General features: G+C 39.4%; 1 protein-coding gene across 1 annotated transcript in view; it reads left to right on the top strand.

Moving 5' to 3' along the window:
• Positions 1-669: 669 nt before the first annotated feature.
• Positions 670-23,476, top strand: part of DHX9 (DExH-box helicase 9) — a 60,119-nt gene continuing 37,312 nt past the window's right edge. Inside the window, exons 1-6 of the mRNA XM_003410964.4 lie at positions 670-800; positions 3,897-4,029; positions 4,839-4,979; positions 20,186-20,300; positions 21,876-21,988; positions 22,751-22,899. Coding sequence (XP_003411012.1) covers positions 3,919-4,029; positions 4,839-4,979; positions 20,186-20,300; positions 21,876-21,988; positions 22,751-22,899 — 629 coding nt within the window. The 5' untranslated portion in view covers positions 670-800; positions 3,897-3,918. The remainder of the gene's footprint in view (positions 801-3,896; positions 4,030-4,838; positions 4,980-20,185; positions 20,301-21,875; positions 21,989-22,750; positions 22,900-23,476) is intronic.

Genomic DNA, 23,476 nt, shown 5'->3' with positions numbered 1-23,476 from the left:
TCCCTTGGGGCATTTCTACTCTGCCCTATAGTGTCGTTATGAGTCAGAATCTACTGATGGCAGTGGGTTGGTTTGGGTTTTATGTAGTTAAGGATATAAATTATTCTAACGACTGTGAAGACAAAAGGATATTCAATTTAAGCAGAAATGGCCGTGTTGGTTTTATTCATTTGGGTCGTATGAATGAAGGTCCCAGCTTTCATAGAGCTTATTTCCTTCTCAGGGGATGTTCACATTCAGAGTATCTGAATCACTAGTAACTTTCATTACCATTTATTGAGCCCCTATTTTTTATACGTATGTGCCAGGTACTGAGTTAAGCCTCGTCCTTTGTCTTCTTATTTAATCACTACAATCCAATGAAATAAACACTAAAATTTCCAGTTCTGTCTAAGAAGGGCGTCTCTCTCACCAGAGGCCCTTATGACATAAACTGGGAAACATCTTGTTGCATTAAAAAGCTAAACACCTCCCGCCGTCCCCTCCCTAAAATATTCAAAAGCATTAAAACTAGCAGCTATGCAATGGCGCCCTAAGCGCAGCAAGCTCCCAGGCGGTAAGATGAAAGCCGCGCGAGGCTGCAGCAGGCCCGCCCCGCCCCCACCCGGGCGTCCCGCCCCCACGCTCGCCCTCTGCGCATGCGTGCGTGCACTAACCCCGCCCCTCTCGCGACGGTCGGAGCCATTTCGCCGCCGTCTCCATGCTGGTTGGGGTGCGCTCTGCAGGCGTCTCTGTGGAAGGCCGGAGTTACGGGCAGCCCTAAGCGCGCTGTGCTCTCGGGCACCAGAAGGCGAAGACTGGTAAGGAGAAGATACACTTCCCATCCTTTCCACTCTGCGGGGCGGCTGGCCCAGAGGCCCTGCGGCACTGCAGCCTGGCTTTGTTGCGTAGCGCGGGTGGCGGCGGCGGGTGGGGGAAGGGACGAACGGCCCTGCGAGTCCCCGGATTGCGGATTGTGTGCGCTGCTCGCTGAGGCGCGCTTGCGCAGTTCGAGGCCGCGCTGTGGGCCGCTAGTCCTCCGCCCAGCTCTCCCTTCAGCCTCTAACGCGCAACCCCCGCTTCCTCCATCAGCCTTCGAACGCCGGTGGTGGCGCTGTGCCGCTAAGGGAGAGGGGGGTGACTTGTCTACTTCTTAGCCGGCGGAGACCCCAGGCAAGGCCTAGCGCCATTCATTCGTGCCGCAAATACTCGTTGCCATCCTACAGGCACTCTCATGGAGCAGTAAGCAAGTTAGAATCCTTGCCCTTCCCTCGAGAGGTTGCGGGGAGGGGCAGGCGATACAAAAATGAGTATTTGCAGGCTTTTGTAAAAAATAGTAATCAGAGTGTAAAGGCAGAGAGCTGCTTGAGATAGTGTGGCAGGGAAATGGGTCTCGGAGGAAGTGGACTTTTGAGCTGATAGCTGAAGGCCGAGAATGCGTCATCGAGATGCGGAGGCAAAGCAGAGCTGCAGAAGGGATTAGTTAGCCGTAAAGCCAGAAATTGGAAAGGGGCTGAAAAAAGAAAGGCCACGTAACTGGAGTGTGGCGAGAAGGATTTAAGAATAGATTTTAGCAACACTGGAAAAGGAAGCCATTTTAAGACTCTATTGCAGTACTCTGGGTGTGCAGTCGTGCTGGCAGGGAAAGATGGAGAGAAGCGAATGGGTTGGAGACATTTTGGAGGCAGAATTGCATAACGGTGGCAGATGGCACATCTGGAGTCAGACTGCCAACCTTGCTTGGTATTCTGGCTGCTCCAATTACTAGTTGTGTTTTCTAGGGTAAGTTATCCTTTGTGTTAGTGTCTTCGCCTGTAAAAGGGGAATAATGATTAAAAAAAAAATCCCATTGGGAAGTCGATTCCGACGCTTAGAGACCCGAAGAACTGCCCCATAGCGTTTCCAAGGAGCACCTGGTGAATTTGAACTGCCGACCTTTTGGTTAGCAGCCGAGCTCTTAACCACCGTGCCACCAAGGTTCTAGAGCTGTTTTTTAAAAAAACATTGCCCTCGAGTCGATTCCGACTCGTAGCAGTAGCAGTTCTGTAGGATTATATAAATTCATGAAGATGATCCTCTAAGATACTGTGGCACATAGTAAGGGCTTTCAAAGGGGTTGCTGTGGATACTCCTGAGGAGTAGATGACTCCTAGATTGTGATGAAAGAGGTGGATGATGGTGCCGTTATGGAAATGGGAAGGAAAGATAGAGACAAGTTTGGGGAGGAAATTTAAAATTCGGTTTTTCCTCTTGGGTTGCAAAGTAAGCATTCAAATGAGTATGTTAATACTGCAGTTGGATGAATTATGGTTTTGGACTGAGCTTTCGGTACATATTTGGGCATCATTAGCATATAGTTGGTATTGAATATCTTGGGGTTAGATGAGACTATCTAGGAAGAAAGGAATTTGGTAGTGTAGTCCTTCTATTTCATGATACCGAGCCACCCTGAGGGCTTGTTTTTTAAATTAATCTCGGGTGGAATGTACAGCTAGGTATATTCAGCTTTTCGAGTAGGGTGGCCCTTCACCAAATGACTGATCAGGATTACCCTGTGGCCACAGAATAAATCTAACCTTACACCAAGGTCTGGTTTGATTACATTAGATTTAGGTGTTAACAGATGTACCAAGCATGAACAGAAGACAGAGGTTTAGTTTAACACTGGTAGTAGAGATTTCTCCTCACAGCAAACAAATCATAGGATGTTTTCTCTGGTTCTAAATACAGACTCATATCTTGCTTGTAATTCAGATTCAGGTGCCAATAATCTGGGGTGCAGGGGGAGTGCCAGCAAGTATGATGCTTGTTCCAGTGTCTTGATACAATTCAGGAAAACTTCATCATCAAGTAACAAGGCCTGAAGGACACATTTGGTACTCTGCCCCCTTACATTCAGACAACAGACTTTTTTTTTTTTTTTTTTTTAAACAAAGTAATGAGAGGCAACCAGAGGATATTTAGCAATTTATAAGTAATAGCAAGCATTTATGCACTTGGCAAAGGGAAAATTAAAAGGTCGACTGCTCCCTGATAGTGTTCCTTACATTGTTTCCACTGTTAGAGTATGAAAAAGGATTCGTTCAGTTATCTCTCTAATGCGTTAAGCAATTTTTTTTTTTTTTTAATTTTGATATTTGGTACAAGTATCTTAGGAACAGAAGTGAGTTACGTGGGAGCACTTTGAACATTGGGCTTCAGAAGGATTGAAGTGATGAGGCAATTTTAGAGCTAAGAGTGGACATGAGGGACACTTCGGAGGCATGTAAACATTTACTGAATACTGACTGTATTTGGACTTTATATACATGTACACATACACATATGTGTATCTTACACCCTTGAAGGTAATCTGTTAGCAGTCATATCAGAATGGTAGCAAGCCGTTTGTTTTATATACGATATGATTGATTTCTTAAATATAGTAGTTTGGGTTTGCGTTTAGGACGCCACAGTGGGTGTCTTGGAAAAGTTGCTTGACTTTTCTAAGCCCTAGTTATTTTCTCTGTTTAAAAGCAATTATGGTATTTATATAATAGTGTCTACCCTAGCTATCATTCGTAATGAAAATTGAGTTAAAATACATAAGGTGATTGTTGTAGAAAGTAGAACATTCCATAGAGGTAAATTTTTTTTTTTTTAAAGATACAAAAAAGTCAGTCACCCAAAGGTAGCCATTTTGAAGTGTTTCTTTTCAGTCTTGATTTATGCATATATACTTTTTATGTAGTTAAAATTACAAAGTTTATGTCTTGTAGCGTCTCATAAACTTTCCAGTTAATGTCATTAAAATTTCCTCATGGGCAATTTAAATAGTTTCATGACAGATTATTCTGTACTTAGTTTGAATTTTCAGTTGTTTGTTATTTTCTGTTTTTAGTATTGTAAATAATGCTGTTTGTAAATAACTTTTTTAGGTCTGAAGAAGACACTTGAATCATGGGTGACGTCAAAAATTTTCTGTATGCCTGGTGTGGCAAAAAGAAGATGACCCCATCCTATGAAATTAGAGCAGTGGGAAACAAAAACAGGCAGAAATTCATGTGCGAGGTACTAAAGAATATATCTGTGTAATTTATGAGGAACATGTGGGAATTAAAAGAAGAATGTTTTTTGTTTGGAAATGTTAATGTGTTGCAGGTTGGGGAAGAGTAGTTCTTTATTATAATTCATTATGACGAGTAGATTAATTCTAATTACAGCCCCTTTCCTCCTCAGCTTCCTTAGTACCAGTAGTGCAGATTAGAAAAAGTTGGATCAGCTGTTGGTTTATTAACTGGCAGAAAGTAGGAGCAGTTCTTGACTGTTTTATTTCAAAATGTATGAAACGGGGCTTCCACCCCAGATATACGGAATCAGAATCTACATTTTAACTAGATTTCCAGGTGATTCTTACGTATAATAAATTGTAAGATCCACTGCTCTACTAGTGGTTCTCAGAATTGGTTCCTAACCAGCAGTATTAGCATTGCCTGGGAACTTGTTAGAAATGAAAATTCTCAGCCAGCGTTCAAACTAGAACACAACTGGTTTGAAGCCCTGGTTTGAAATATAGACAAATGGAGAACTTATTCTTAGTTGTGACAAAATCAGATTTTAGTGTGGAATGTTCTGTCATGTGAGAAGAGAATATTTGAGCCAAATAAATATTTTTGGTTTAGTTTATTAAGGGACAGCATGGTTCAAGTTTTTTATAAGGTAGCTCATGAATTTTCTTAAATGTATTAGTGTAATTATAGATTGTATTTCCAGCAGTTAGCTGTATGCTGTCCCTTAATAGATGGTTAAATTATGAATTTTTAAAATCCCAGAGTTACCCAGGTCAGTCTCTTAAGACTTTTTTTTCTTGGCTGTTGAAGGTTCGAGTGGAAGGGTATAATTATACTGGCATGGGCAATTCCACCAATAAAAAAGACGCACAGAGCAATGCTGCCAGAGACTTTGTTAACTATTTGGTTCGAATAAATGAAGTAAAGAGTGAAGAAGTCCCAGCTGTTGGGGTAAGTACTCAACATGTATGTATTCTACGGTTATGCTAACCCAGTACGTACAGATACGACATTTTGTTTTCTGGGAGTACTGGGATAAGTTTCTGAAAATATGAAATTCATTCTCATTATGTACCTATTTTATGGGTTGGAGAAATTCTTTTAATCTGTTTGTCTTATGATTTTATTTATTCAGTCATGACACTAGATTTTTCAGAACCTATTTGGTTCCATGGACCCCTAAAAATATTAGACATTTTTATTAAGTATAAAAACTAGTGACATTTTGGACACTATTTCTGCTGTCTTGGCACTTCCTTTTATAACCAAACTAAACCCATTGCCATCGAGTCGATGATTCTGACTTTTAGTGACTCTTAAGGCAGAGTAGAACCACCCTGTGGGGTTTCCAAGGAGTAGCTGGTGGATTTGAACTGCCGACATTTTGGTTAGTAGCCAAGTTTTAAACCAAAGTATTTCACTCAGTGGAATAATAGTCCAGTGTTTTTGATACCATGATTGGCTTAATTATGTGACTATTTAGCAACCTCTCTCTGATTGTAGTTTTAAAAAATAAAGTTTATTTCCCATTTAATTTAAAAAAAAAAGAAAGTTTGGGTTTTTACAAAAAATAGAGGGATTGTTGACATTAAAAGATTCATGTAGTTTAAATCCTGTAGATAACATGAGATTTTTTATAAAAGGTTTAGGAATGATACTGATAATCAGTTTTAACAGTCAGAATTTTCACTGAATTTTTGTATTCTGGCTTATTTATAAAAGTAAAAATACGTGTTTTATTTCCTTATTTTATTTTGGCTAAGAAGTCAGGAGATTTTCTAGTAATGATTATATGACTACAGGATTTTAGAGTTTTAAATCCTGAATAATTATAGAATTTTAAAGTCTTTAATTACATTGGTTTGCTTATCTATAAAATGACGGGTTTGAACAAGATGACCTTTAAGATGCTTACTATGAAAAGAATGTTGCAAATAGTCTTGCAAATATTTGATGTCCTTGGAGTTTGCTTCACCTCTTACAACCTGTCTTTTAACCGCTTCCTTTCTATTAGAGTGTAGGTCTGCTGGTGGCAAATTCTTTAATTTTATCCAAGATTATTTCGATTTCACCTTCTTTCTTGAAGAATGTTTTCATTAAATACAGAATTTCTGGGTTTCCAGGTTTTTGTTTTTTCTTCCCCATTCAGCACTTGAAAGGTTTTGTTCTGTAGTTGTCTTACTTCCGTTGTTTCTGATAAGTCAAGCTGTATTTGAATTATTTTCCCCTTAAATGTAATGTGCTGCTTTCTCAGGCTCCTTTCAAGATTCTTTTTTTCCTTTATCCATGATTTTCAGCAGTTTGACTATGTGATTGGGCATGGGTTTCTTTATTTTTATTGTGCTTGAGGTTCCTGAGATTTCTTGAGTCCATAAATTTATGTCTTTCACTGAATTTGGGAAGGCTTGGTTATTGTTTCTTCAAGTATTTTTTTGTTTTGTCCTCTTCTTCCAGGACTCATATGTTACAAAGTATGTTAAACCATTTGCTCTTATCCCACAGGTCCCTGAGGGTCTCCTTTTTTCTTTTTTCTATGTCCTGGTCTTTCAGCTAAATGAAATCTGTTAATCTGAGGAACCCCTGGTGGTCCAGTAGTTAAGAGCTCAGCTGCCAACCGAAAGGTCAGCAGTTTGAATCCATCAGCCACTCCTTGGAAACCTTGTGGGGCGGGGGCAGTTCTACTCCGATCTCTAGGGTCAGCACTAGTTGAAATCGACTCCATGGCAATGTGTTTGTTTCGTTTTAAGGAGCCATAATGGTGCAAAGGCTGCTAACCAAAGTGTTGGTGGTTCAGACTCATTCAGTCAGCTCCGTGGAAGAAAGACCTGGCAATCTGCTTCGGTAAAGGTTACAGCCTAGAAGAACCTTTGGGACAGTTCTGCTGTGTCATATGGGGTCACTTTGAGTCAAAATCTGACTCAACAGCACCCAGCAACAGTCTCCAAATTCACTGACTTTTCTCTGTCACTTTCTTTATACTATGCAGTGAATTTTTTTTATTTCAGATAGTCTTTTTTGTCCCTAGAATTGCCAGCATGCTGTTTTTTTTATATATTATTTATCTGCTGGCATTTCGTATCTTTGCATTCATGCAAGCGTGTGTTCATGGTGAATGTGAATTTCATTTATGTCATTGAGCATAGTTGTAATAACCTAGAAAACCCGCTGCCGTCGAGTCGTAACAACCCTATAGGGCAGAGTAGAACTGCCCCGTAGAGTTTCCAAGGAGCGCCTGGCGGATTCCAACTGCTGACCTTTTGGTTAGCAGCCATAGCACTTAACCACTACGCCAGCAAGGTTTCCACATAGTTATAATGATTTAAAAAAAAAAGCCAAGCCCACAGCTGTCGAGTCGATTCCGACTCATAGCGACCCTACAGGGCAGGGTAGAACTGCCCCATAGAGTTTCCAAGGAGTGCCTGGCAGATCTGGACTGCTGACCTTTTGGTTAGCAGCCGTAGCACTTAACCACTACGCCACCAGGGTTTCCGTATAGTTATAATAGCTGCTTTAAAATCCTTGATGACTAATTCTGGCATCAGGGTCATCTCAGAATTGGTCGCTGTTGATCATATTTTGAGATTGAATCATATTTTTCTCTTTGTATGTCAAGTAGTTTTGGACTGTATCCTGGGCATTGTGAATATTACATTGTGGCAACTCTGAAAAATGTTATATTCTTCCAAAAAGATCGATTTTGTTGTCAATTTTATCAAGCAGTTAATTTGGTTGGGCTCAAACTGCAAACACTGTGAGCTCAAATCCAACTCATTTCAGTTCTGTGATCCTATGTTAGATGGCATCGGAGTCTGCCCTTGAACCACATGCATGGTTCAGGAGTTAGCCAGAGATTTGGGCGGAGTTTCTGGCTCTTCTAGGATACGCTCTTACATTTAGCAGCTTTGGTTTCCACCCCCCCATCCCCTGGTTCTTCAGGCTAGAAAGAATTCAGCTGGCACTCATAGCCTTCCCTCAGGCTAGAAGGTTTAATCAGCAGAAATTACACCCTTGCTGTTCCCTGCTTCCCTATATCAACTCTCCTCCAGAATCTCCTTGCTTTCGTTCACTCTTCAGTGCCTTCCTATAGTTGTTTCCCTTCGGCTCCGCCCTAGAATTTCTGTTTGCAGAAGGGTCGATCTAATAGATCTAATAGAAGCTTACTTCGCCTGGCAGAAGCAGTACCTTACTTTCTCATTAACGTTTTAACAGGCTCGGGCCTTTTCTTTCCCATAAAATACTCTTTCCTAATCTGTCTTTCAATTCTTTGGTTCTACCTGTTCTTGCAAATACTTCAGTTAATTTTCTGCCTCAAGACTTTTGTACTTTTTCTGGTGCCTGGAGTGCTCTTCCCTGATTATCCATGGGACATTTAATATCGTCTCAATAAGGTCTTCCAGCCATCCTGTTTAAAATTGCAAGGTCATTGCCGTCCTCTCCCTTTCATCGCTTCATTTTTCTCCATAGCACTTAGAACTGTCTAACCTGATTGTTCACAACTAGAGGCGATTTTACTTGTTAGGGACATTTGTCAGTGTCTAGAGACATTTTGGTTGTTATAACTAGAGGGGGCTGCTGGTAGAGGGGCTAGTAGATAGAGGCCAGGGATGATGCTCAAAATCCTATAATGCACAGAATAGCTCCCCCTGCAACAAAGAATTATCCAGCCCAAAATGTCAGTAGTGCCAAGGTTGAGAAACCCTGTTTTAATTTGCCCCCACCCCCACCCCCCCATTCTCATGTTAGAATGTAAATTCATGAGGACAGGGGTTTTTGTCTGTTTTTAGTTCAGTTTACTTTGGTTCCCTAATGGAATAGTTTCTGGACTGTAACAGGTACTTCAACATTTCTTGGTTGAATGATGAATGAATGAATTTGGAGGAAGTTCATATTACAAGCCCATCTCAGCCTCCCCAGTCCAGTCAAATCCTTCATGCCACTCCTTTTGGAGTTAGCCTTAAACTCCACAAGTGGAGTTTACGTGACCTACATGTTTCTAAGTGCAAAGGAGACTTTAAGTTTTTTTTTTACTGTGATTCTTTATTATGAATCCCTGTGTTCCCATCATCCAACTGCAATACTTTTCAACATGGGCAATCTTGATTCCTCACTACTCCCTTCCCACCAGATTATGTTGAAGCAGATCCCAGGCATCCTATCAGTCGTCTCAATATTTCAATGTGTATTTCTAAAATACTTTAAAAAAAAAAAAGTGTCGTTGTCAAAGAAATAGTTTCTTAATGTCAAGTATCCAGTTAAGGTTCAAAGTTTTCTAATTGTTCCATAAGTGCTTTTTTTTCTTTTTGCGGTTCGTGTAAATCATGATCCAGGTGGTGTTCATATATTGCAATTGGTTGATATCTCTTAAGTCTTAATCACCAGTTTCTCTCTGCTGTCTTCTATCTGTCTCTGTCTTCTTTTTCATTGCAACTTGTTTTGTTGAAGAAACCAGGTCATTTATTCTTCAGTTGTGCAGATTACGTTTCTGTGGTATCAATTAACATGTTCCTCTGCCCCTGTATTTCCTATAGATGAGTAATTAGAACTAGGGGTTTGCTGAGATTCAGTTTTGACTTGGGAAGGGAGATGGGCAGAAAAAAAAAAGTAAAAGGTAATGTTGTAGACCTCCATCTGGAGGAGGCATATGATGCTGTGATGTTACTAGTCATTGATGATCACTGTGTCGACCCAGTGTTTCATTAAGGGTTCTTTGTTTTTAGCTAGGACATTTTTATAAAGTAACGCCTCTCCTTATCAGTAATTTGTCATGCTGAGGTGTAATTTGTATATAAGAAAAGCAAGATAAATGTTTGGTCCTTTTCCCTTATTTGACAATAAAAAATAAGTTGGTCCCTCCAAAAAAAAAAAAAAACCCATTGCTGTCCGTGGATTCTGACTCATAGCTATTCTGTAGAACAGAGAACCTGCCCCATAGGGTTTCCAAGGTTGTCAGCCTTTACAGCAGCAAACTGCCACATCTTTATTCTGCGGAGCTGCTGGTGGATTCAAGCTGCTGACCTTCTGGTAAGCAGCCAAGCACTTAAAACCACTGTACCACCAGGGCTCCTCTTCAAATAAATAGTGGGTTTTAACTTTTCTTAATGATGTTCAAATTGTCTTGATTTTTGGCCACCAGATGCTTCTTCAAATTGATTCCTGTGTCCTTTTAACTGTACTTCATAGTCTTGATCAGTTTCTTGCGTTTGGTATACCATATATTTGATTTAACTTGAATTTTCTATCCTAGACATGAAATCAGACATTTCTTCAGGAGCCTTGGTTCTTTATAGTGGGGGCTGGTTTTTAGAAGCCGAAAACTAAATGCTAGGAATGTTCATTACTACTCGATGAGTCATTTTAGCCTTTTCAGTGTACAGAGCCGGAGGAAAATTTTTTTAGATTGAAATATAGTCGGGACTACAACACTTTTTTTTTTTTTTTTTTTTTTTTGGAGAAACCCTGGTGTCACAATGGTTAGAGTGCTTGGCTGCTAACCAGAACCCAAGAGGCAGTTCTGTGTGCTATAGGGTTGCTATGAGTTGGAATCTACGCTATGGCTGTAGAGGGGTTTTTGGTTCGTTTTGGTAGGACTTTCACATCTGTCTTTTTTTCCTCTACACAAAAAACCTTGGTGCCCTATAAAGCTCCAACATAATTGTTTTTTTGCTTTATCCAACAGTACACACAGTTTAAAATACAAAGTTTAAAATTTTTATGTAGTTGTTTCAGATTCGACTTGACGGCACTGCATACTGGGTTGTTTTCATACTTAGGATACTTCCCACTACAGATACACAAATTGGTATACTTTGAAATGTTTCCTCTTTGGTTATGCCATCATCTGTATATGCAGGTTTGTTTCCTTTTGCCTTTTAGGAGTTGCCTTTTACATTTTGACAATTATGTAAAATGTATAAAGTTTTGGAGTTAAATCTACAAAGGAAGGTATATTCAGAAAAGCTTGTCTCTTGCTATTCCTTCTTCTGTTCCCCATCTCCTGTGTTTTGTATTGGGGCTTGGGGTGTTAACTATCCTTTTTCTAATTGTAAGCAAATAATTGTGTGTGTGTGTGTGTGTGTGTGTGGCTACCTGAACTTTCATTTTTTATACTAACAGTGTCTTTCTGTGTACTTTTCTTTTTTTCTGTCTGCCTGTTTTTCACTTCCATAGTACCAAAGTATATTCAGCTAGCTGCTGTTGATGAACATTTGGGGTTCCGCCCCCCATTCTTGTACTACTACAAATAGTGCTGAAATGAATAGCCTTGTACATTTATATTTTTGCCAGTGTATCTGTGGTAGGAAGTCCTTGAAATGGTATTGCTGAGTCAAATGTTACATGCATATGTGTTTTTGCAAGCCATTGCCATTTTCTTCTCTGCAAGAATTGTATTATTTTGCAGTCCCCCCAACAGTGCAGTATCTGGAGCTTTTTTTTTTTTTTCAATTCTTATTATACTTGAAGGGAAAGTTTACAAATCAAGTCAGTCCCTCACTTATAAACTTACATATACCTTACTAACCCAAAAACCTGGTGCCATTGACTTTTTTTTTTTTTTGGTTTTTACACCTTACTACGTACTCCCAGTTACTCTCCTCCTAATGAGACAGCCCACTTCTGGAGCTATTTTTAACTGTCACAACTCGAGGAGGGTGTGTACTACTTATCATCTGCTAGATAGAGGCCAGGAGTGCTGCTTAATGTTGCACAATGTTCAGACAACCCTCACACGAAAAAATTATTTAGGCCAAAATGTCAGTAGTGCCAGGGTTTAGAAACTTTGGTCTACAGCCTCACCAATAGTGTATTTTGTTGAACCTCATGATTTTTGTCAATCTGTGATACGTACCTCACTGTACTTCTAATTTGAATTTCTTAAATTATTATTTTGAGTGAAGATGAGCATCTTTTGATGTCGAAGAGTCTTCCGGGTTTTTTCTGTGACTTGCTGTCATGTTTTGGCAATTTTTCTTTCGGATTGTTGGTCTTTTCTTTAAGTTATTTATACATTATAGATGTGTTGCAAGTATTTTTTCCCAGTTTGTCATTTGTATTTTTGTTTTTGCTTGTGGTGGTTTCTGCCATACCCCACCTCCCCACCCAAGTTTTTCTTAGCATAAAACGTGCCCCCCCGCCCCCTTTTTCCACTCGTCATCATTTAGCTCTGTTGCTCACACCCTTCGTCTCAGCACACTCTCCCATCATTCCCTAGCACAGGACTTTCCTGTTTATCTTCCTGTGCTTCTGGCTACTCCTTAATTCTGTTTTTTGTCTTCCCATATTTTATTAGAGTTTGGTATTATATCCTTATGTGTAAGTGTTCCATACCTTAAATATCCCACCTGTAGTACCCTACTACTCTGTAAGCTTGGGCATTCTGTCAGGTATTGATACCCTTTTTTATAATGAATGCATTGATTCTTCTGTTAACCTAGACTGATAATTAATCTTCTGTTATTATTTGACAGGAGGCTCTATGTTTCTTCACCTTGAATAAAACTTTTAGTCCCAGTAGATCCCTTTTAAACAAACAGGCATTAAAAAAAAGTGAATACAGTAAGAATTTATGGAACTTCCCTGTACAACTTTTCACCTTTCTTAAACTTGAATTTTTAACAAACTGTGTATGGTGAGTGGTTATTCTCGCCTTTCTTCCTTCTGTTAGTTAAAAATCCTTTGGGTTTTGATGGGGGTTTTGTTTAGTCTTAGGAACAATATACCCTCTGAAATAGGGAACCTATTTTATCACGTTTGGGGCAGGAAGTGGTCACATCAGTCTGTTGGTGAGTATATGCTGAATGCCTTCTGTGAATTCTTAATATTGCAAGGTTATCAGAATGCTGGAACCATTTTACATTTTAGTTTATCAGTGCCTATAGCTCGGCTGCTAGCTAACCAAAAAATCAGCAGTTAAGTCCACCAGTCACTCCTTGGAAACCCTATGGGGCAGTTTTACTCTGTTCTGTAGGGTTGGTGTGAGTCAGAATGGACTCAGTGGCAGTGGGTCTGGGTTTTTGTTTTTAAGTCTATATATTACAGCAGCCCTGGTTGTACAGTGGTTAAAACTTTTAGTTGCTAACCAAAAGGTCTGCAGGTCAAACCCACCAGCCACTCCACAGTAGGACGATGTGGCGGTCTGCTTGCATAAAGAGTTTACAGCCTTAGAAGCTTATGAGGCAGTTCTACTCTGCTCTGTAGGGTTGCTATGAGTCAGATCCAACTCGATGGCTGTGTTACTGGAACCCTGGTAGTGCAGTGGTTAAGCATTTGGCTGCTAACTGAAACCACCAGCTGCTCTGTGGGAGAAAGATCTGACAGGCTGCTTTAATAAAGATTTTACAGCCTTAGAAACTCTGGGGGCAGCTCTACTCTGTCCTTTAGAGTTGCTGAGTCAGAATCAAAGACATAGCAACGGGTTTAGTTTTTATATCTGTATTAGTTTTGGTAGTCCTTTTTTTAAAAAAATTATTTGCTACTCAAAGAAAAGGATAGTTTATTGTTTTAATGTGTATTTCTTCAGTTACTGACAAATAGAATATATCTTGAAAGCATTAACTGATTCTCCTTTGCCCCTTTGAATTGTCCATTGTTAGTAGTTCATGTTTTACTGTGTATGGGTTCCTTTATAATAAATTTTTTTAAGAAGTATAATACATGTTCATTACAGAAATTTTGGAATACTCAAAAAGATATAAAGAAAATGTAAATTAACTAAATGTTGTCAAAGTTGCTAAAATCTTTTTTTTGTTTAAATATTTAAATATGGTGGAATACGTATTTTAAAACTTGCTTTTTACACTTATATTAATATAAACATTTTTTAATGTCATTAAACCTACATCTCTAGGCAGAGTCAAAGTTATATTTGTGACACACTTTTATTACCTCTTCCCCCTCCCCCGTTACCAAGAAATGTAAAAAAGAAACCCCCCTCCCCCACTGGAAAATAGGGAATTGTCCCACGCAAATGCTGTAAGACCTGAGGAAGGAATTTTCTCTAAATTGGGATTGGTAAGTGAGGTAGAAAGGAATTGTGGCCCTGGGTTGGGGAAGGTGGTGGGAAGAGGAAGGACAAGTAACCATAATGGCACCAGTGCTTCCAAGTAATTTTTCTGGGGACCTGGCTGTTAATGCTGTCCCCAGAGAAGCCCTAAGCCCTAGTTGCCTACCAAACTCCACAACCCTAACGTTGGAGTTGCAATTTTACCTTAGACTGAAAATAAAAGCATTGATAAAACTACACTAGGCAAATACAGTGTGAAGTAAAATAGGAACATTAACATCGAAATAAACTTTTAAGAAGAAAATCTACAACTCTGGTATTAGAAACGCTATTGTGTGTGTAGGCAAAACTAAAGTAGTAATGTGAGAAGTAACAAAAGGACAAAAAAACAAAACATTTGGATGTTCGAACACTTGGATCTAACTGAAAATTTAAGATTATACACCTATAGATAAACCCTGGGGTGCTCAGAGGCCCCCCCCGCCCCCCGCAACCAACCAAACCCATTGCCATCCAGTGGATTACGCTGACTCATAGCAGCCCTGTAGGGCAGAGTAGAACTGCCCCACAGGATTTCCAGGGAGAGCGGGTGAATTCCAACTGCTGACCTTTTGGTTAGCAGCCAAGGTCATAACCACCACACCACCAGGGCTCACTCAGAGGACAGTCATTTATTATTTAAGAACAGTCAATGCCTTTATTATTGCATAAGAAATATTTTTTAAATGATGTGATGTTTTAACTCAAGAAGGTAGAACAAAATTAAGAAAACAAAGAAAAGCATAAATTACTGAATTAGAAGGCAAAAGAAAGTCAAGTGATAAGTAAAACTTTTATATGCTCTTTGAAAAAGGTAGTTAGTTCATCCCAGGTCTAATTAAGAAAAAAGTTTTGTAGATTTACAATCCCTGTTTAAAACCCATGTGGCTAGATGGGTTTGAGAATTCAGAATCTTTCATATTTTAGAAAATAATACCGTGCATATACTTAAATCTGTAACACCACCAGCTAATCCGAGGCAGAACTCTGTAATCAGACTTTCTTAATATGGTATATTTATTAAATTTAAGAAAAAGACTGTCTACTTAGTTCTCTAGTACTGCTATAAACAAATACCACAAGTAAATTGCTTTAATGAACAGAAATTCTCTCACAGTTGAGAAGTGAAGTCTGAATTCAGGGTACCAGCTCTAGGGAAAGGCATTCTCTCTCAGCTCTTTGGGAAGGCCTTGTCTCCTTTGAGTATCTGTGGGCTGGCATTCCTTGGGGATCTTATGTGTCTTGGCATCAATCTTTCCCTGGGTCTAGGAGATTGTCAGCATGGGGACCCTGGGTCCAAAGGATGCACTCTGCTCCTGGGTATTCTTTCTTTGTGGTGGTGAGGTTCCCTCTCTTCTGTGCTTGCTTGTTTCTCCTTTTATATCTCTAGTAAGATAAAAGGTATGACTTAAGTAAGGATATGACTTGAGCCACACCCTCTCATAAAGGCTCTGACTCAGGGTGCACCCCACACTGATCCTGCCTTGTTAATATACAGAGGTTAGGATTTATAGCACATCGTGAATTGCAGGATAATTACATCACAAAATGGAGGGGCAACCACACGTTTTTTGCAGGATGCAGTTCAGTCAACACTACTACTCAATAGTCAGATCTTCAAAACAAAAAAAACCCCATTGCCTTCAAATTGATTTTGACTCACGGCAACCCCATTGATCATTATCAGAATGCTTGAACCATTTTATGAAGTTGAACTGTCCTGTAGGTTTTTGGGGGCTGTAAATAATCTTCATGGAGGTTCCTAGGTGGTGCAAATGGTTTGTGCTCAATTGTTAACCAAAAGATTGGCATTTCAAACCCACCCAATGGTACCGTGGAAGAAAAGGCCTGGTGATCTGCTTCCACTAAGATAGCCAAGAACACTCTGGAACAGTCTATAACATGTGGAGTTGACAGCACACAACAACAACAATCTTTGCGGAAACAGCTTACCGGGGCTCATGTGGCAGTGCTAGGTGGATTCAAACCACCGACTTTTAGGTTAGTAAAAAAACATTGCCGTCAAGTTGATTACAACTCATAGCACCCCGGTAGGATAGAGTAGAACTGCCCCATAGGGTTTCCAAGGAGCGGCTGGTAGATTTGAACTGCCGATCTTTTGGTTGGCAACTGAGCTCTTAACCACTGCGCTACCAGATTAGTAGTCAAGTGCAAACCATTTTTGTCACCCAGATACCAGTAATCATCTTAATAGATGTTTTAAAAAGCATTTACTAACATTCAACACTTATTACCAGTAGAGTAGTTCAGGCAGTGCAGTAGAACTACATCCTTGACATGCTAAAAGTTACCACCTAAATAAAATCAGTAGTAAACACAAAAATGAGCCCTTAGGGCAGTGCTGTTCAAAGTATTTGTTATAGTTCTTGAGAAGCTAAGTAGAGAAATTGATTAGCATTATGACAGAGCACTGGGTTTTTGGGTATGACAGAGCAGTTTTATGTTTGTTGAATCAGAAAATTTGGGCTTGGATTTCATGTCTTTCTGTTTCGTAGTTTTAATAGTCCACTTTTGGTATGTTTTACAAAAATTTTGTTCCCAGTGGATCAAACCAGTTCTTGATTACAGATAGTTTGAGGTGTATTCCCTTAGAGTTCAGGCAAAGATGTCTCCTATCACCACCATTGTTCAGTGTAATGCATTTAATGAAGAGAAATGAGAGATATGTAGCATGATAAGAAATAGAAGTGTAAGTATTACAAAGGCATAGACAAAAATGTCAGTATTTTGTAGATGGTAGCATGACTAAAAAATTCAGACAAGTGAATCAGTAATAATTTGATGAAACTATTAAAAGATTGGTAACATGGTGTAAGATTAATACATAAAAATCAACACAACAGAGATGGTTTTTTTTTTTAATTGGAAAAATATCCTATTCACAGTAGTAAAAATTGTAAAGAAATGAGGGAATATGTCATTTGTAGGGCCTCTGAGACCAATGGTAGTCCCTGGATGGTGCAGACAAACTGTTAAGGTGGGTCGTTAACCAAAAGGTCGGAAGTTTGAGTCAACCTAGAGATGCCTAGGAAGAAGGATCTGGCAATCTGCTTCTGAAGAATCAGCCATCGAAAACCCTATGGAGCACAGATTTACCCTAACGCTCTTGAGGTTGCCAAAAGTTGGAGTTGACTTGATGAAAGTAGTTGGTGGTGGTGGATAAGACCAAGAAACAAGTCTTTACTGAAGGACAGTGTCTAGAACTCTGAAGGATCTGCGATTTTATCATACTTACAAGCTTAACAGTTTAGCCTGCACAGTGTAATAGGTCCTGGCAGAAGACATAAGACTTCCAAGTCAGAGACACACTGTTATTACTTACGGCATAGCAAGCAGCATGAGTTTCATGTTTACACCATGTCCTTTTGTCCCCAAATCCGTGGAGACAATATTGAGCAGGCCCAGGTGGACACAGTGCATACAGTGGGTTTGTGTCACAGCTTAGGGGCTATGAGCTTAGGAAACCCTCAGTCCTTTATTATTGCTGAGAACATACACCAATTCGACAATATCGACATGGACAGTGCAAAGGATAGTTCTTTAAAAGGGCTTAAGGCAGGCATTCCTTACTAGTTAAGCTGAACTGCTGTTTGATTTAAAGACATGTCAGGGGAGATTTGGTTTGAGGCTTAAAGATTACCTCAGGACAGTAGTTTCAATGGTTCATCCAGCCTCAGTGGCTCCAGAAAGTCTGGATTCCGTAAGTTGAAATTCTCTTCCACATTAGGAAACCACCCAATCTTAAAAGGGGACTACTGGGGCAAACTTTCTGAACCTTTGCCTCAAGACAACGTTATCGTATCCTGGAAAACAAATCTCCCTTTTCCCTTAAAGAAACGTATTACGCCTGTACAGGCTAAGGCTATTTGCTGTCCAAACATCCTTGAAAAGAAGTGTAAATAAGACTTGCAGGATACAAAGTAGCATCCAGAATTGTCTGAACAGGTAGAAGATTTGACTAAATGTAGAGCCACGCAGTGTTTCTGGATGGAAAACTTCATTATAGTAAGATGTCAGTTCAGTATTGTAAAGAAATCAGTTCACTTTGACTACTTGTATAAATTTAGCATTATTTGAGAAGGTAGACAAAAAAGTCCTTTAGGAAAAATAATTGTCAAAGAATACCCAAGAATTTTAAAAAGCTGAAAGGGAGACTGACTAAATAAAAGTTTGAATTATTTTAGTCTTAAAATAACTAAATTTGAATGATACTGTTTCCAAAGTAAAGAGAAACCAAAAAATATTAGAAAATAACGCAAAACAGAACTTAGAATAGGGAAGACCATTTTATGGAGGACACCAAAGGCAGAGACCATAGATTCGGCTTCAGAAACAAAACAAAAAATACACCCCTCTGGTGCAGTAATGAGTCGGAATCAACTCAGCAGCAACGCGGTTGGGTTTTTGTTTTTTTTTTTTTGATAGTGCAATAAGTACGTTAGCAACAGTGAAAAGGACAAGAAAATACCGGACAACTATTTGCAACTTTTATAACAAGGGATAAATAGCACTAAAATACTAAAAATTTTTAGAAATTACCGAGAAGAGTGAATATCCAGATAGAATAATGGGCAAAGAAAGTGTAAATGAAAAGAGTTTACTTTTATAAAAACAAAATGAAACCTAAGATTGGTAAACATGTAAAATTAGTGTTAGGGTATGGGAAAATAGGTCCTCATACATGGTGCTGGTGGGAGTTTGTAAGATGGTTTTTAAAATGTTGGTGCCACTTGACCCAGGAATTTCACCATCATGAATTTTTCCTAAAGGAAATAAACCTAAGTACAAAGGTGTTTGTGGCAGTTTTACAACTTGTTTAGAACTGTTCACAACCTAAATGCCCATCAACATGATATCGATTGAGTTAAATTACATATATACATCCATACATTGGAGTAGTAAGTCATTAAAATTGGTATAGGCTAGTATTTAAAGAGGTAGAAGATGTATGTGAAACATTGTGAATTTGCTTTGAAACTTAATATTCCCTCTCGGGAATATTCTTCCTCAGATCCTCTGTTACCAGCTCCTCGTTTGCTTAAGTCTCTTCTCAAATATCACCTTAACAAGTGAGGCTTTTCCTGATCACCTTATTTAAACTAGTGACCTCTCACAGTCTTGTACATTTTTTTCCTGCTTTATTTTTCTCTGTAGCATTCATCTCCACTTGACATATGTACTTATTATTTAGCTTTTCCCATTAGAATACAGTTCTTTGAGGACAGAGCTTCTGTCTGTTTTGTTCACTGCTATATCTCAGCACTTAGAACAATGTCTAGCATTTAGGAGGTGCTTAAGTAATTCTTGCTGAATGTTGAATGCATTAATGAACATAATAAATGCAAAACAGATTACTATACAAAAACTGATTCACATAACTTTTTGTGGAAAAATTATATTTGTTTACGTAACGTGTGTACGTGTATATATACGCACACAGGCTGCTGCTGTTAGTTGCCATCAAGTCGGCTCCAACTCATGGTGACCTTAGGTATAACAGAGCAAAACATTGCACGGTCCTGTGACATCTTTATGATCATTGGTATGTTTGAGTCCATTGTTGTTGCTGCCGTGTTAGTCCATCTCATTGAGGGTTTCTCTCATTTTTTGGCTGACCTTTTCCTTTACCAAACATGATGTTCATTTCTAGCGATTGGTCTTCCCTGATAAGGTGTCCAAAGTAAAGTGAGCTTGTGTGTGTGTGTAATATATGCACATCTCCAGATGGGAGATTATGAATAATTTTTACTGCTCTTATCCTTTTCCACCTTAAATGAGACCTCAATAGTTTTGTAATCACTAAAAACAAAGGTGTTGATTACACATGTTATTAAATGTGGGCCTCCTTGAGTATTAAAAGAATTTATTAGTCCTTGTGAAAGTAAGGAAACCCTGGTGGCATAGTGGTTAAGTGCTGCAGCTGCTAACCAAGAGGTTGGCAGCTCGAATCCGCCAGGCGCTCCTTGGAAACTATCGGGCAGTTCTATTCTGTCCTGTAGGGTCGCTATGAGTTGGAATCGACTCAACGGCAGTGAGGGGGTTTTTTTGGCTATGAAAGTAAAAGCACTGACACCACCTTGACTTTTCCCTTTTGCAGTTAGCACCCCCTCCGCCTTCACTTACTGATTCTTCTGATGGCACAGCAAGCACTGATGGAAGTTTGCCCACAACCATGGGAGGACCACTTCCTCCACATCTGGCCCTCAAGGCAGGTAAGAGACTTGAATGTGTATACATGACTGCAAGAATAAAATATACACTAACCTTGCTTGGTCATCATCTCTCTTTCCTTCTTTCTCACTGGTTAAAAAGAAATGACTCCTGTGAACTCTTGATGTTAAGAGAGACAGCCCAAGGCGTGCATACATGTGCAGATACCATCAGATCGTTTACTTTGTTTTATAAAGTGTGGTACAGTGTAATTTCTTTACTGTCATTAGCTTTTACTAAATTTTATCTTTGAATAGGTTTTGCACGGGCTAGAACATTTGGTTAAAGGGTCTTATGAATTGCACTTCCCTGTTTTTAACTTACTTCTACCAAATGTAGGCTTATTTGTTTACCTTTGGAATCCAAGCCATTGCCGAATTCTATATTTTACCCTTTGATATGGCCAAAACTATTGGGATGTCCACTGCAGGGTAGATTAGCTAGGATATTGGTCAAATCACTTGCCTCAAATCCAGTATTCATGGCGGGAATAGCAGTAGTATCTGCCTTGTAAAGGTGTTTTGAGGAGTAAAGGAAAAAGTATATATATGATTAACTTAGTAGAATTAGTAGTTAGTCAGTGGCTAGCTGCCCTTTTTTTCTGCTCTCATAAGTATTCATCACTTTTTTACACTTCTTCAGCTTCTCTTTATTTTCATCACCAACACTAGTAATTAGCTTTGTTTTTAGCATCATATTTAGTAACTAGTTTTCTGATTTAACCAGTTACTGAATAGTGAACAAGTTGAGAACAAAGCTACATTGATCCATGTGCTAGATGTCTGTCATTTAACATCATTCAGTAGTAAACTGGCTTCCCCTTGCATACCAGCCTTGGTGTGTGCAATTTAGACCTACACACATAAGCCATCACTTTTCAGGTAAGTCTTAAACATATCGGGCCCCTTTCCAAATAATTGAAACCTTATATTTCCAATCATTGAGTGCCAAAGGCAAAATAGAAACTTCCTTTAAAATATTGAGGAGTTCCCTCAACTACCACAACCTGCACCAGACTGAGCCCAGAATAACTAAATGGTGCCCAGTTACCCCCACCTGCTGCTCTGGCAGGGATCACAATAGAGGGTCCCAGGCAGAGCAGGAGAAAAATGTAGAACAAAATTCAAATTCATGCATGCACAATAAACAGGTTTGCTGGACTGACAGACTGGAGAAACCCAAAGAGTATGGCCACGGGACACCCTTTCTGGTACTAAAGTCACTCCTGAGGTTCACCCTTCAGCCAAAGATTAGACAGGTCTATAGGACCAACAATAACACACGTGACGGGCGTGCTTCATAGTTCAATCGTGTATGAGACACATGGGTATGCCAGCCCCAAAGCAGACAGGAAGGGACAGGAAAACTGGGCGAATGGAAACAGGGAACCTGGGGTAGAGAAGGGGAAAGTGTTGGTATGTCATGGGGTTGGCAACCAGTGTCACAAAACAATTTGTGTATTAACTGTTTACCGAGAAGCTAATTTGCTCTATAAACTGAAACTTAAATCACAATTTAAAAAAAATTTAGGAGTTTTTTCTAGTTTGGCTCATTGAGCAAACAATCTTTCTTTATAGAAAATAATTCTGGAGTTGGAGCCTCTGGCTATGGTGTTCCTGGGCCCACCTGGGATCGGGGAGCCAACTTGAAGGATTACTATTCAAGGAAGGAGGAACAAGAAGCACAAGCGGTAAGACTACTGCGCTGTATTGCATCTCCGGGAATGTGATTGGGACTCGGTGCACAGCAAGGTTTAGGATGTTCCCAATTAATTTGGGAGTTCTTTTAAGTGGTTATTTGAGGCTGCTTGTCCTCATAAGTCACCATAAACTACCCATTAAATCTGGTCAGTGGAATTGTGTATAAAAAAAAGTTTTTCCTCATAGTAGTAAAAGGTTTCCATGTCTGTAATCTGTAATTAGGAAACCTCATTTCATGGGCTGTCCTAGTAAAAATGTCTTGATAGTACAGCTTATTTTTCTACTCAATTTAAAAATTGTTAGGGAAAAAAAGAATACTGCCAGGGGTTTCTTAGGAGCTATTTAAATTCAGTACGTTAACTAGTAGAGCTTGTTTATACTGTTGGGCCTTCAGATGCAGTAAAAACTAATTCTTGCCCAGTTTTGACTAGTACTAGAAGCTGTTAGGAAACCCTGGTGGCATATTTAAGTGCTACGGCCGCAAACCAAAAGGTTGGCAGTTTGAGTCCACCAGGCGCTTCTTGGAAACTCTATGGGGCAGTTCTACTCTGTCCTGTGGGGTCGCTATGAGTCAGAGTCGACTTGACAGCAGTGGATTGGGGGGGGGACGGGTGGTTTAGAAACTATTAAAAACAGGTTTTGCATTGTAAAGGGTGGTATAAATAAGGTATTATTAAATATTTCTGAACCTTAAATATGCATAGCTAAAGTAAAATTAGTGCAGCAAAATTTAATTATCATTGGTTCATTAGACCCTAGAATCAGAAGAAGTGGATTTAAATGCTGGACTTCATGGAAACTGGACCTTGGAAAATGCTAAGGCTCGCTTGAACCAGTATTTCCAAAAAGAAAAGATCCAAGGCGAATATAAGTACACCCAAGTGGGTCCTGATCACAACAGGTTTGATTGTTTCGCTCTTTTCTTTCTGTAATAAGTTGGGGTTGTTTTGGATGTTTGTTGTTGAATGTGTTCCGTTGTTGTACTGTTAGCTAGTTCAGTTTGTGGATTAGAATTGTTGGAAAGAAGATCTTGTTTTGCACAAAAAGAATTGTCATCGATTCGTAATGTGCAATTTACCATGGTTTTCACTTGAGTGTGATTTAGTTGTGTAAGAAGCTCATCCTTCTGCAGAAATCTTGTGTTGCTAGACCTTTAAGGGTCTTGTTTGACGAGTGGTGGTTTGTCCCTAATTGACTTAACCAGCCAGAGGTGGTGGTTTTTTTTGTTCATGGTGGTATCATTGTAGACAACTGAGTTGTTTGTTTAACGGGTTTGGTTAGGCCCTTACGTTTAAGAGTCTCAGAGGTAGATTGGATTTTATCTAGATGTGCATCCACGTCTCACTTCAGCCTTGAAAGTTGTCAACTATCATAGGAGTCTTGTTGTTGAAATATAAGGGCTTATTATAACGCTGAAAAAGGAGGGCCTCCGTCGTCTTATGTGGATTAAATTAGCATGTGCTTTTTTCGTTATGTTT

The sequence above is a fragment of the Loxodonta africana genome, chromosome 25 (genome assembly GCF_030014295.1).
Source record: "Loxodonta africana isolate mLoxAfr1 chromosome 25, mLoxAfr1.hap2, whole genome shotgun sequence".
NCBI lineage: Eukaryota > Metazoa > Chordata > Mammalia > Proboscidea > Elephantidae > Loxodonta > Loxodonta africana.
Note: the sequence above shows the minus strand (reverse complement) of the source record. Positions and strands in the feature narration are given on the sequence as shown.